A 14580-nucleotide genomic window follows, 5' to 3' on the forward strand; every position below is an offset into this window, starting at 1 on the left:
AGCCATTTTAACAATGCTCACTACTTGCTAGCCTCATCACAGTCTACATACAACACAATATCCAGCAATCACTAAGTGGCTGCATCCAGGATCGAAATGCAATGCAGTAGATCAGCATGAAGCAGTGACGGTCTGACTGCCACAGCTTTATCAATACTGTCTAATTCTTAGAAAGTTCATATTGTCTAAACTGTCTTAAAATGCACCAGATTTATCATATTGGTTCATGCGGTTTGACAGTTCTATTCATAAGACTGTGAAGTCTAAGTTTACACCATCTATAAGTTGACATAATTAGCTCCAGATATGTAGTGTCACAATTCTGCTGCATGTTTTAGCACACAGTGTCACATTTTAAGCCTTGCCTCTTTTTGGATAAGCCATGCCCATTTTCAGCAAGGCCACACCTCCTTGCCAGTCAAAATGCACAAAGTGTCTAGTAAGCATGATGCAGATCATGAAATACAGGACATTTTTTGCACAAATGACTCCAGAATTCTGACACAATTAACTTCGTCAGTCTCCCTACTGTATTCAGCAGTCAGAAAATTATGTGTTAAATCATTTTCAAGAACTTTCGCCTTTTCTACATGTGGTCACCTGGAAGCTGTGAAGGAAGAGAAAATGTATTCATGACACACAGACTGAGTTCCTATACACAGTAATGGGGAGAAATCTGCCAATCAGAGGGGTTGTTGGAACAACAGGTGAACTGGGATTTAGGGCAAAATGAACAGAAATGCACCTGTATTGGTTATGTCTTAACTCAGGTAAAAGCAAAACAACAAGTTGTGTATTCAGCTTGACCACGTGTTATGGGGCAGGAGGAGCTGAACAGGTTCAAGCAATTGATAGATTTGTGGGAAAAGATTGAATAGCATTTGTAATGATATGAAGTGGAATTAATTAAAATCAGTGTTCTTTCTAAGATTAGGAGTCAAGTGGGTGGTGCTACTCAGGTACTGACTGCTAATCACACTTATACAGAGAGGACTGTCAGTTATTGGGCAGCCCCACCTACTTGACTCCTAAGCATAGAGTGAGCAGAGATATTAGTCAATCATTTACAGGTTCTGTGTACTGACTCTTTTTCTGGAAACCTCTCAATCTTTTCAGCTTCTCCTTCTTTGTAATATATTGCTCATAGATTGCATAAAGGCATATATACATATATATATACTGTATATACGCTGCTCAAAAAATAAAGAGAACACTTAAACAACAGAATATAACTCCAAGTAAATCAAACTTCTGTGAAATCAAACTGTCCACTTAGGAAACAACGCTGTGCAAATGGAATAGACAACAAATGGAAATTATTGGCAATTATCAAGACACACTCAATAAAGGAGTGGTTTTGCAGGTGGGGACCACAGACCACATCTCAATATCAATGCTTTCTGGCTGATGTTTTGGTCACGTTTGAATGTTGGCTGTGCTTTCACACTCGTGGTAGCATGAGACGAACTCTACAACCCACACAAGTGGCTCAGGTAGTGCAGCTCATCCAGGATGGCACATCAATATGAGCTGTGGCAAGAAGGTTTGCTGTGTCTGTCAGCGTAGTGTCTAGAGGCTGGAGGTGCTACCAGGAGACAGACCAGTACACCAGGAGATGTGGAGGGGGCCGTAGGAGGGCAACAACCCAACAGCAGGTCTGCTACCTCAGCCTTTGTGCAAGGAGGAACAGGAGGAGCACTGCCAGAGCCCTGCAAAATGGCCTACAGCAGGCCTCAAATGTGCATGTGTCTGCACAAACGGTTAGAAACCGACTCCATGAGGATGGCTAAGTGCCCAACGTCCACAGATGGGGGTTGTGCTCACAGCCCTACACTGTGCAGGACGCTTGGCATTTTCCACAGAACACCAGGATTGGCAAATTCGCCACTGGCGCCCTGTGCTCTTCACAGATGAAAGCAGGTTCACACTGAGCACATGTGACAGACGTGACAGAGTCTGGAGATGCTGTGGAGAGTGATCTGCTGGCAGCAACATCCTTCAGCATGACCGGTTTGGCAGTGGGTCAGTAATGGTGTGGGGTGGCATTTCTTTGGAGGGCCGCACAGCCCTCCATGTGTTCACCAGAGGTAGCCTGACTGCCATTAGATACCGAGATGAGATCCTCAGACCCCTTGCGAGACCATATGCTGGTGCAGTTGGCCCTGGGTTCTCCTGATGCAGGACAATGCCAGACCTCATGTGGCTGGAATGTGTCAGCAGTTCCTGCAAGATGAAGGCATTGAAGCTATGAACAGGCCCACCCATTCCCCAGACCTGAATCCGATTGAGCACATCTGGGACATCATGTCTCACTCCATGCACCAACGTCACGATGCACCACAGACTGTCCAGGAGTTGTCGGATGCTTTAGTACAGGTCTGGGAGGAGATCTCTCATGTCAACATCCACTGACTCATCAGGAGTATGTCCAGGTGTCGTAGGGAGGTCAAACAGGCACGTGGAGGCCACACTCTACTGAGCATCATTTCCTTGTCTTGAGGCATTTCCACTGAAGTTGGATCAGCCTGTAATTTGATTTTCCACTTTGATTTTGAGTATCCTTCCAAACCCAGACCTTCATGGGATATTATTTTTGACTTACATTGATCATTTTTATGTTTTCTTGTTCTCAGCGCATTCTACTATGTAATGAATAAAGATTTGCAGTTGTGAAATTTCATTCAATGATATCTACAATGTGGTATCTTAGTGTTCCCTTTATTTTCTTTGAGCAGTGTATATATATATATATATATATATATATATATATTAGCTGAAGAACCCGGGCATAGTAACTAACTGTGGTTAGTTATAGCAAATTATAATTATCCTCCATCCCATAGTCCCGTGCCCATATACCCATCATACATATCCACGATCCCATAGGCCCGTGCCCATATATCCATCATACATAACCTCCATCCCATAGTCAAGTGCCCATATACCCATCACACATCCTCCATCCCATAGTCCCATGCCCATATACCCATCATACATATTCGCCATCCCATAGTCGAGTGCCCATATACCCATCACAAATCCTTCATCTCATAGTCCTATGCCCATATACCCATCATACATATCCTCCATCCCATAGTCCCGTGCCCATATACGCATCATACATATCCGCCATCCCATAGTCCCGTGCCCATATACCCGTCATACATATCCTCCATCCCATAGTCCAGTGTCCATATACCCATCACACATCCTCCATCCCATAGTCCCGTGCCCATATACCCGTCATACATATCCTCCATCCCATAGTCCAGTGCCCATATACCCATCACACAGCCTCCATCCCATAGTCAACCATTATGACATCATAATCAGCGGCGGGGCTTGCAACCTATGATGACATCAGCGTCACCATGGCAACCATTATGACATCATAATGGGGGGTGGGGCTTGATACGCACACACTTTTTCCCCATTATGTAGATAGGGGCAAAATTGTTTGGTGAATTGGAACGCGCGGGGTTCAAAATTTCGCCTCACAACATAGCCTAGGACACTCTCGGGGTCCAGACGTGTGACTGTGCCAAATTTCGTGGCTGTAACTGCGACGGTGCGGATGCCAATCCCGGACATACACACACATACATACATACATACATACAGTACATACATACACACACTTGACCTTTATATAATATATATATATATATATATATATATATATAAATTTATGGATGACAGCGTTAATGCGGATTGGATGGAATGTTTATCAATCAAGGGGTCATAGCTTCATAAATCTACTAACAGAACTTCAGAAAAGAATATATTTGTAAGATACATAAATGTATATTTAGAAAGTAGTCAGTTCACGTGTTGGTGCATACAAGGTCTGCCAAGCGCCAAATATATTTAATATGACTCCAAATTAAAAGCCATTTGGTTAGACGAGCAATGTGCCTTTACTGTCCATGTAAAGTCCCAGGTCCCAGGAGGGTGTAGACTGAATAAATGGATCTTTTTCACTAGGTACTACATCTGAAATTCACAGTTTGAGTATGCCCTTCTCTGTAAAGGCCCACTATGGCTCTCCTGACCTAAACCCAACAGCCTGATATATGTCTATGTGCTTGAGACCCAGCCTGAAGGTCACTTATGATGCTTCATTTCAGGGAGGGTGCAGCAAAGACCACACCCTCTTCCCCCTGATGATGCTTCAGTGGCGTGTCCCAGCATGCACTTGGTTTCTCAATTAAAGAGTCATCAAAGAAGTAAAGTATATTAGAAAACAGATTAGATTATGGCATTAAATAGAGATTTAGGATGAAAATGAATTTCCATTTCGGACCACCCCTTTAAGGCTAATTTGAAAATGACAATGCTTAGAACAAGAAAGAGATAATTTAAAGAAGATTAAACAACAGAGAACAAAGGAAACAGATTAGAAAGTCAAAATCTGTCTGCTGATGCCAAAGTTTTAGGATCTGCATGCACTTCTATTATCCTGAGCAGCTGCAGATAGCCCGGATGGAGCATTTCATTCAGCTGGATGGATGACATCAGCCAGGAAATAACATGATCTCCACTTGCTTGCTATGTGCTCACCATTAAGGCCATAGAGATTGAAAGACACAGGACAGTCTTTGTTTACCTTGTGCCAGGCCCAATGTCCTGTCCCCAAACACAACCTTCACGCTACAGACTCTTCAGCGTCATTAACCTTAAACTACATGCCAAGATAAAATTACTGACTCTTCATGGCAATCTCGTAATAGACATAACTTCATCCAGTCCAGATTACTGCCTTTTCATATTGATCAAAAGGGGGCAACATAAAAAGAGATTAATATTGATGTGGGAAAATCCTTCTAGACTTCAGAGAAATTAGAATTAAAGGGAACCTGCCAGAGGAGTTAGGTTGATTTGGGTGTTCGGGCCGCTGGGGACATGTGGGCGCCAGCCACCATTATAAAGTAAGCCTTCTCTGGGATCGCCAGGGTTTTAGAGTATAACAGACATGTCGGCAGCAATGATGCCGGTGTCTGAGTCATGCGCTCTTTGGATGGGGAATTTTGAATCAGATGACGAGTCCCTGTGATCCACAAGTCTATACAGATACAGTCTTCATGACAGAGGTTTGGTGCAATACTATCAATGTGTTACTAGTACTAATCTCTTAGTATTATATTTTGTTTTTATGTTATATTTCTTTATTATCTGTGTACAGCAAAGACATTTAATAACAATGAAATTTTATTTTCAACAGGGACCACCAGGCTCCCAAGGTCCAAGAGGGGAAAGAGGCCCAAAGGGGAAACCAGTAAGTTAACGTTCGTCATAGATTCATCATCATACATTCGCAATGTCTGTGGGGAAATTTGAACAATCGGAGGGGATCTCAGGACCTGGACACCATCTGCTTATAATCACAAAAACAAACTTATAAGTGCTCAGTTACTCTTTAAATGCTCTGTGTAGAAAACATGCCATAGAGATTTCATGATCTCACATCCGTGGGTGATAACTTTGTCTCCATCCATCCGTCCCTCCCTCAGTAATGATAGTGGACAGGAGCCTTTTGCATTTGCTCCTAATGAACACTGGATGTCAGTGCTGCCTCACAGAGTCGCAGTGAGGACACAATGCTTTTTTTCATACATATTTAAGAATTTAGAAAAAAAATCAGCCACAAATATTTATAACTATTTTCATGAATTGTTTCCAAGCTAAGATGAGGCAATTTTGCTTACGAAGATTTATTACTTTATCTTTCTAGTTTTATATGTGAACTAACTAGAATTACAATGCATCGCCAAAAAAAAAATGAGGTATTTTTGGGTTTACTGTATCCATGGACCTAATAAGTAAAAACTCAGGTTTGAAGTACTGCAGCATAAGAACTCCAACAAGGAAAAGTCATGGAATTAGGAAAATCACAAGATGGAGAGACATGATACACAAATTATGAAAATACATTTTGTAAAATTTCTCGATTTACTCAGTATTATGCATGAGTGCCACGTGCAGAAATACACTCACACACTTTAGCTGCTACCGATGAGGTTATTAATGGTTGTCTGAGAAATGTGCTGACATGCTGAATGCACTATGGCACACAAATCATCAAGATCCTCTGCTAGCAGATCTTTTTGCAATTGCCAGCAATGTGTCCCGGATGTTCTTGTTGGGATACAAGGGTGGAGATGCTGCAGGGCATTGTAGCACGTTTCTCCAAGGTGTCTCAGAAGCCATTTTTCAATATGATAATGCCATGTTTCATGTTGCTGGTACTACTGTGAGCAGCCTACCTGGTATAAGAGTACTACATTGGCCTTCATGGCCTCTGGACTTGTCTCCCGTTAGGCTTATCTAGGATGTCATTGGTTGACAAAATAAAAGTCTTTAATTTGGAACAAAAAGAAAACCTATCAAGCAATAAAAAAATACATTTGTGTTTGTATTAATTAAAAACTTCCTATGTCATCATCAAATAAGCATAAGAACTGATAATGAAACTGACAGTTCATGGATCAGCATCACAACTGTGACTCCTGAAATAAATGTGTTATAATAATTGTACATGACAAAAAAAAAACATTCTTTAATATTTTCTCAAGGGTGCACGAGGTCCTGCTGGAATCGATGGAGAACCTGGTATTCCTGGACAGCCTGGTGACCCAGGTCCTCCTGGGCATCCTTCTCTCCCTGGAAGTCATGTAAGTAAAGACTGATAATTTTTTATATTAAATATTAGACATGCAGGGCATTTGCTTCAAGCTGTACTCAGCTCTATTCCCCACTCAGCACTGCCTCCTCTTACTTGACTGACAGCCAGTATGCTTTGTGACTTCAGGCAAAGGAGCCGTCAATCAAGCAGGGGGAGGCATCGCTGGGTGGGTAATAGAGTTGGAGTAGCAAAGCCATCAGATCTACCATAGCTCTTCCTCCTCATGTGCATATCAATTCAAACACTGATTTCTCCACAATGAAGGAATGAACTGGCCATGTTAAGGAATTGCTGGACTTGACTTTGAAAGAGCTACCTGCAGATATGAATAGTTTGGGGTGTGAAATCCTGCTGACAGATTGCTTTTTACATGTCAAAAATAATCAAGAATAAGATGAGAGGGTCTGGTAGTGATCACCAGAAAACTGCTTAGGCAGGGGATGGATAGAAGCACGTGGAACTGCAGAGCACAGATCCATTCAATGGTTAGCATCCGCTGTCGTGTGCCGCAGAACTACTCTTATTCTAAAGAACAGAAGGTGTTCTGCATTACTCAGCAGTGGCCGCTAACGTCTGAGTGGAGTTGTGCTCTGCCGCTGTGTTCGATGTGTTTACATCTGCCTGCTGCCAGAACAAATGAGAGCTGATCCATGGGGATGCTGGAAGTCAGATTTCCATCAGTTTCATATTGATAATCTATGCTGAGAACAGATCTTCAGTATTGTGTGACCGGACAACCCCTTTAAACATTAAAGAAAATGCCTAAGTAGCTGCCAATTTCAATCATAAATACAGGACTGTATCTTCTCTACAATGAACTGATGAAACTTGTTTTAGTTTTAGTTTTCTTTTCTTTTTTTATAGCCATTTTCTTCTCAAATGCAAGGTGGCTTTGATGAGAAATCTGGACTTGGGTCTCAAGTTGGACTGATGCCTGGTTCAGTGGTAAGATATAATCTAATTCTCTTTTTTATACAGTTCTCAACAGCAACCTCAATTGAATATGTGATATTTTTGTAAGCCCATATTGTGCATCATTCAGAGACCTGGTACCACTTGTCACCTCCTCTGGCATCACTCCAGTAAGGGTCATAACACGTGACACTGATCTCTCCTTCAAACCACATATACAAGCCCCTTCCACTTCCTGCCGACTTCAGCTCAAAAATATTTCCCGGATCCATACATTCCTAAACCAAGAATCTGCAAAAACCCTAGTCCATGCCCTCATCATCTCCCACCTTGACCACTGTAACCTCCTGCTCTGTGGCCTCCCCTCTAACACTCTCGCACCCCTCCAATCTATTCTAAACTCTGCTGCCTGACTAATCCACCTGTCTCCCGCTATTCCCTGGCCTCTTCCCTCTGTCAATCCCTGCACTGACTCCTCATTACCCAGAGACTCCAGTTCAAAACCCTAACCATGACATACAAAGCCATCCACAACCTGTGACCTTGTCTCCCGGTACTTATCTGCACGCAACCTCCAATCCTCACAAGATCTCCTTCTCTACTCCCCTCTTATCTCCTCTTTCCACAATCACATACAAGATTTCTCCAGCGCATCCCCCTACTCTGGAACTCTCTAACCCAACATATCAGGCATTCGCCTACCATGGAAACCTTCAAAAGGAACCTGAAGACCTACCTCTTCCGACAAGCCTACAAACTGATTAACCACCAATCGACCAAACCACTGCACGACCAGCTCTACCCTCGCCTACTGAATCCTCACCCATCCATCCCTTGTAGATTGTGAGCCCTTGCTGGCAGGGTCCTCGCTCCTCCTGTACCAGTTGTGACTTGTATCGTTTAAGATTACTGTACTTGTATGTATTATGTATACCTCTCATCACATGTAAAGCACTATAATAATAAATAATAATAATTATCTAACAGGACAGATTCCAGAGATCCTCCATTTATAGTCTACATATTGCACTCTAAAATGGCATTTACTGCTCATTTAGGAATATTCTACTCATGTGTTTTGCTGAATGGATTCCATTTTTTTGTCATGGATACAATATTTTTTTCCATGTTTAATGAATTTGTTGAATGGTGATGTCACAGTTATATGATGAAGACAAATGTTTCTTGTCACCCACAAATTATTGTAACTTTGAAATTGTTTAAAGACATGCTTTGCCAATTGTCTTACAGGGGCAAGTTGGACCAAGAGGACCACAGGGTCTACCAGGAAATCCGGTAAGTAGTCATTAGATGTATAATAATATGAATTCTGGAGATGTGATTATCAGACAGATATCTGTAGAACCTGAAACCAAAGTCCAATGTAGTTATATGTCCATAGAACAACAGTGGTCTTGAGCAATAATATTTAGTATGCAACTCACAGTAGTTAATAACCTCAAGAATAACATTCAATGGCTGGTATTTGTTATTCCTTTGCACTATTAGCAGTCAGTACCTAATGGAAAACTCAGCATTTGGATAAATATTCAGCATATGGCAAACTTGGTATCTCATGGTAAATTGCGCTTTTTTATCAAGGGTGCATTCAGATTCCTGGTACCTATCAATTAGTGAAAAAGAATGCATTTTTACCTCTGTTGGTCAGTAACATAGTCTATCTAGTTACTGCATCTATATTGTCAATGTTCAGCTGCTTATACAGGAAAGATATATATCTTTGTACCGCTGCTGATAGTCAGTGATATTTTGGCACTGTTGATAACTGAAGCATTTAGCGGCCTTTCGATTACTGGTCCAGTATATTGTCCCAGTCGGTTGGGTCTATCAGCATCTTTCCAGTTACCTGAAAAAAGTTGAGCACCTTTGTCCCAATGTAATACCAGAACCCTCACTATGATGTGAAATTTGTAGTATTACTGTCCTCCTATATAGAGCTCAATTGGACATATCAGGTACCAGGATCATCTAAATTACCGGTCTGCAATTTCTGCATCCCAATATGGATAAACTAATGCAAAGAAGTAATGAAAATTGTGTAATAGCTTAATAAAATTGTCAGCTTCAAGTAAGTAAATAACTAAGTAAATATGGATATCTGTTCAGAACTGCCTTAATGTGGAACCAAACAATGCAAGTCCAAATATAATTCTCCATTGTGTGGCAATTCACACTATGATAATTCTTACTATTATGATCTAGCACAATAATTATTTTATTATATTTTATATCAATCAACAGATTAATGCAATAAACTGTGCTATAGTATTGTTTGCACATCGCAACATAGAAATGTCCTTCTCTTTATTTCCTGTTAGGGTGGAATGGGACCTCCTGGCCCTAATGGTGAAGCAGGTGAACCAGGCCCTATGGTGAGCACAAAGAGTCTGCTTACTTTTACTGTGGTATTATTTTGATACAAATTATACAACTTTTTAGTACAAAAGCTGAGTATCTCATGGAAAAAACAGTTAGTAAAGGCAAAGGCATTGTTGAATGGAGTTATACCGTATGTGAATGTGAGAATATTTCCATATAGGTCAGAATGGGTTTTATACAGAGAAGAGAGATATAGGTAGATATACAGTATATGTGTGTGTATATATATATATATATATATATATATACAGTATATGTATATATATATATATACACACAGTATATATATTTATGTAAGGAATCCGCTTTCTAGTGGACGCTGCTGCACACACAGGGTTCCAATTCATTGGTTCAAAACAAACATGCAGATTATTAAATGTCTGTAAACCAACCTGCCTAACAAATAAAAAGAGCCTCTTCCACGCAACTGAAAAAACATAAAGCATATAGTTTATACAGTAGGGTAAGTTCACCTGCTCTGGTCAGTGGCATTGGCCAACTCTTTAGTCCATAGCAAAGACAAACAACACTGGAGGTCTGCACACATCCACACACAGAGCCTGAAAGAGGCAACTCTTCTCCTTTTTGCTATACCATGCCCAAAGAAGGGGATGTATGAACAACCAGTCCTACCCATCTCTTTTGCTACTTGTAAACCTGGCCCTGCCACGCTCTAGAAACTCACTCAGAACTATACAGTGGGGAAAGAAGCATTTAGTCAGTCACCAATTGTGTAAGTTTTCCAACTTAATGAGAGAGACCTGAAATTGACATCAAAGGTAGACCACAACTGAGAGTCAAAATGAGAAAACAAATCCAGAAAATCACCTTGTCTGATTTGGCAAGCTTTATTTAGCAAATTAGAGTGGAAAATAAGTATTTGGTCATTACTTACAGAAAACTTTTGACCTCTGTCATTGCCAACAAAGGATATATAACAAAATATTGAGATGAACTTTTGTTCATCTCAATATTTTTGTTATATATCCTTTGTTGGCAATGACAGAGGTCAAAAGTTTTCTGCAAGTCTTCACAAGGTGGGCACATACTATTGGTGGTATGTTGGCCCATTCCTCCATGCAGATCTCCTCTAGAGCAGTAATGTTTTGGACCTGTCTCTAGGCAACACGGACTTTCAAATTCCTCAAAAGATTTTCTATGGAGTTGAGATCTGGAGACTGGCTAGGCCACTCCAGGACCTTCATATGCTTCTTGCGAAGCCATTCCTTCATTGCCCTGGCAGTGTGCTTGGGGATCATTATCATACTGAAAGACCCATGGACGTTTCATCTTCAATGCCCATGCTGATGGAAGGATGTTTATACTCATAATCTCACAATACATGGCCCCATTCATTCTTTCATGTACACGAATCAGTCGTCCTGGTCCCTTTGCAGAGAAACAGCCCCAAAGTATGATGTTGCAACCCCCATGCTTCACAGTAGGTATGGTGTTATTTGGATGCAACTCAGCATTCTGTCTCCTCCAAACACAATGAGTTTTGTTTCTACCAAACAGTTGTATTTTGGTTTCATCAGACTATATGACATTCTCCCAATACTCTTCTGGATAATACAAATGCTCTTTAGGAACTTCAGAAGGGCCCGGACATGTACTGGCTTAAGCAGGGGGACACGACTGGCACTGCAGGATCTGAGTCCCTGGTGGCATAGTGTGTTACTGATGGTAGCCTTTGTTACAGTGGTCCCAGCTCTATGCAGGTCATTCACTAGGTCCCCATGTGTGGTTCTGGGATTTTTACTCACCTTTCTTGTGATCATTTTGACCCCATGGGGTGAGATCTTGTATGTAGCCCCAGATCAAGGCAGATTATTAGTGGTCTTGTATGTCTTCCATTTTCTTATTATTGCTCCCACAGTTGATTTTATCACACCAAGCTGATTGCCTAATGAAGATTCAGTCTTCCCAGCCTGGTGCAGGGCTACAATTTTGTTTCTGGCATCCTTCGACAACTCTTTGGTCTTCACCATAGCGGAATTTGGAGTGTGACTGTTTGAGGTTGTGGACAAGTGTCTTTTATACTGATAAGTTCAAGCAGGTGCCATTACTACAGGTAATGAGTCGAGGACAGAGGATCCTCTTAATGAAGAAGTTACAGGTCTGTGATAGCCAGAAATCTTGTGTTTTTAGGTGACCAAATACTTATTTTCCACCATAATTTGCAAAATAAATCTTGCCAAATCAGACAATGTGATTTCTGGATTTGTTTTCTCTTTATGATTCTCATAGATGTGGTCTGCCTGTGATGCCAATTACAGGCCTCTCTGATCTTTTTAAATGTGAGAATGTGCACAATTGGAGGCTGACTAAATACTTTTTTTTCCCACTGTACGTGCTTGAGCCTGTTTTTGTGGCTTGCATCATTGAGGCTACCAACCTCAATGATGCATATCTCCCCTCGAGGACTTGTCCTGGGGCCATCTCCCAATTTCTAGAAGAATTTGACTGTCTTTCTCTGTACCAAGTAAGTTTTAGGTCAGAAGCAAAAGAGGGCCCCTGTGCAAGAACAGTATTTGGGCCCTTTTCAGTCCAATAGCGCATCATAATGCACAAATCCACCTGCTTTGGAGGTGGAAATGTCCCCCTTACTTCTTGGGCCCATGTGCAGCAGCACAGGCTGCACTATTGATTTGTCTGTCCCTGTGCTATGTTATGGGAGGAGAGTGAGTATTGCTACAAGATGTATAGTTAAAGGCAAATTTGCAATCGTCAGTAAAAATATCCTACCATTTTGAGTCAATTGCAGATCTATGTGCTTCCTTGGTTACAAACTGTGAACAGATCCTTTGCAATCCATCCAACCTCTTATTCTTGAAAGCACACTTTAGTGAAGACTAGCTTTAAACAAAAGATAGATGTAAAGGAACATTAATTTGTTTTGTAAATGTGCTGGGTAGAAATATAACGTAAATTAAATTCTACAGCATGTTATGTCTATGAATTGTAATGTCTGTTAATGGTTATTATTCTTTGTATTAGGGTTCAGTTGGTCCACGGGGCCCTGAAGGACCTCCAGGAAAACCAGGAGAAGATGTAAGTTATGTGTGTTCAGTTGTCAATGCTTAAGTCATAGTTAAAACTTAAGGTTCCCAGACATTAAAATAAAAAGTAACCTTAAATGTGGTCTTCAAGAATACACAGTACAGTGGGTACTTTTGCCAGGAAAATTCACTACCCATTTCAAAAATTACTTTGAATTTTGTAATTCTTATTTATTTGTATATCAATGTCTTATTACGATAAAAGGAATTTATAATTATTTTTTTATTTCCCACATGTTAAATTCCTTGTAATCCGTATAACTTATATTTATAAAAGTGGTGTCATGTTAAAGATCTACCAAAGGTATTAAAATTGTCTACTATACAGCATAATAAATGCACAATATACAGTGGATATGGAAAGTATTCAGACCCCTTTGAATTTTTCACTTTGTTTCATTGCAGCCATTTGGTAAATTTAAAAAAGTTCATTTTTTTTCTCATTAATGTACACTCTGCACCCCATCTTGACTGAAAAAAACAGAAATGTAGAAATTTTTGCAAATTCATTAAAAAAGAAAAAATGAAATATCACATGGTCATAAATGTTTAGACCCTTTGCTCAGTATAGAGTAGAAGCACCCTTTGTGCTAGTACAGCGATGAGTCTTCTCGGAAATGATGCAACAAGTTTTTCACACCTGGATTTGGGGATCCTCTGCCATTTTTCCTTGCAGATCCTCTCCAGGTCCGTCAGGTTGGATGGTGAACGCTGGTGGACAGCCATTTTCAGGTCTCTCCAGAGATGCTCAATTGGATTTAGGTCAGGGCTCTGGCTGGGTCAGTCAAGAATGGTCACAGAGTTGTTCTGAAGCCACTGCTTTGTTATTTTAGCTGTGTGCTTAGGATCATTGTTTTGTTGGAAGTTGAACCTTCGGCTGAGTCTGAGGTCCAGAGCCCTCTGGAAGCGGATTTCATCCAGGATATCACTGTACTTGGCAGCATTCATGTTTCCTTCAATTGCAACCAGTTTTACTGTCGCTGCAACTGAAAAACTCCCCCATAGCATGATGCTGCCACCACTATGTTTTACTGTTGGGATTGTATTGGGCAGGTGATGAGCAGTGCCTGGTTTTCTCCACACATACCGCTTAGAATTATCACCAAAAAGTTCTATCTTTGTCTCATCAGACCAGAAAATCTAATTTCTCATAGTCTGGGAGTCCTTCATGAGTTTTTTTTTAGCAAACTCTATGCGGGTTTCATATGTCTTGCACTGAGGAGAGGCTTCAGTCGGGCCACTCTGCTATAAAGGCCCGACTGGTGGAGGGCTGCAGTGATAATTGACTTTGTGGACCTTTCTCCCATTTCCCTACTTCATCTCTGGAACACAGTCACAATGATCTTGGGGTTCTTCTTTATCTCTCTCACCAAGGCTCTTCTCCCACGATTGCTCAATTTGGCTGGACGGTCAGGTCTAGGAAGAATTCTGGTGGTCCCAAACTTCTTCCATTTAAGTATTATGGAGGCCACTGTGCTCTTAGGAACCTTGAGTACCGCAGAAATTCTTTTGTAACCTTGGCCA

The 14580-nt window shown here is 41.0% G+C and overlaps 1 protein-coding gene across 1 annotated transcript in view; it reads left to right on the forward strand.

Moving 5' to 3' along the window:
* Positions 1-14580, forward strand: part of COL5A2 (collagen type V alpha 2 chain) — a 281575-nt gene that overhangs the window by 142200 nt on the left and 124795 nt on the right. The window contains exons 6-11 of the mRNA XM_073558191.1: positions 5222-5275; positions 6573-6671; positions 7547-7627; positions 8846-8890; positions 9934-9987; positions 12995-13048. Of these exons, the coding sequence (XP_073414292.1) occupies positions 5222-5275; positions 6573-6671; positions 7547-7627; positions 8846-8890; positions 9934-9987; positions 12995-13048 (387 nt within the window). The remainder of the gene's footprint in view (positions 1-5221; positions 5276-6572; positions 6672-7546; positions 7628-8845; positions 8891-9933; positions 9988-12994; positions 13049-14580) is intronic.

Source organism: Dendrobates tinctorius, unplaced genomic scaffold, assembly GCF_039654945.1.
Source record: "Dendrobates tinctorius isolate UK_male_01 unplaced genomic scaffold, ASM3965494v1 ptg000254l, whole genome shotgun sequence".
Lineage (NCBI taxonomy): Eukaryota > Metazoa > Chordata > Amphibia > Anura > Dendrobatidae > Dendrobates > Dendrobates tinctorius.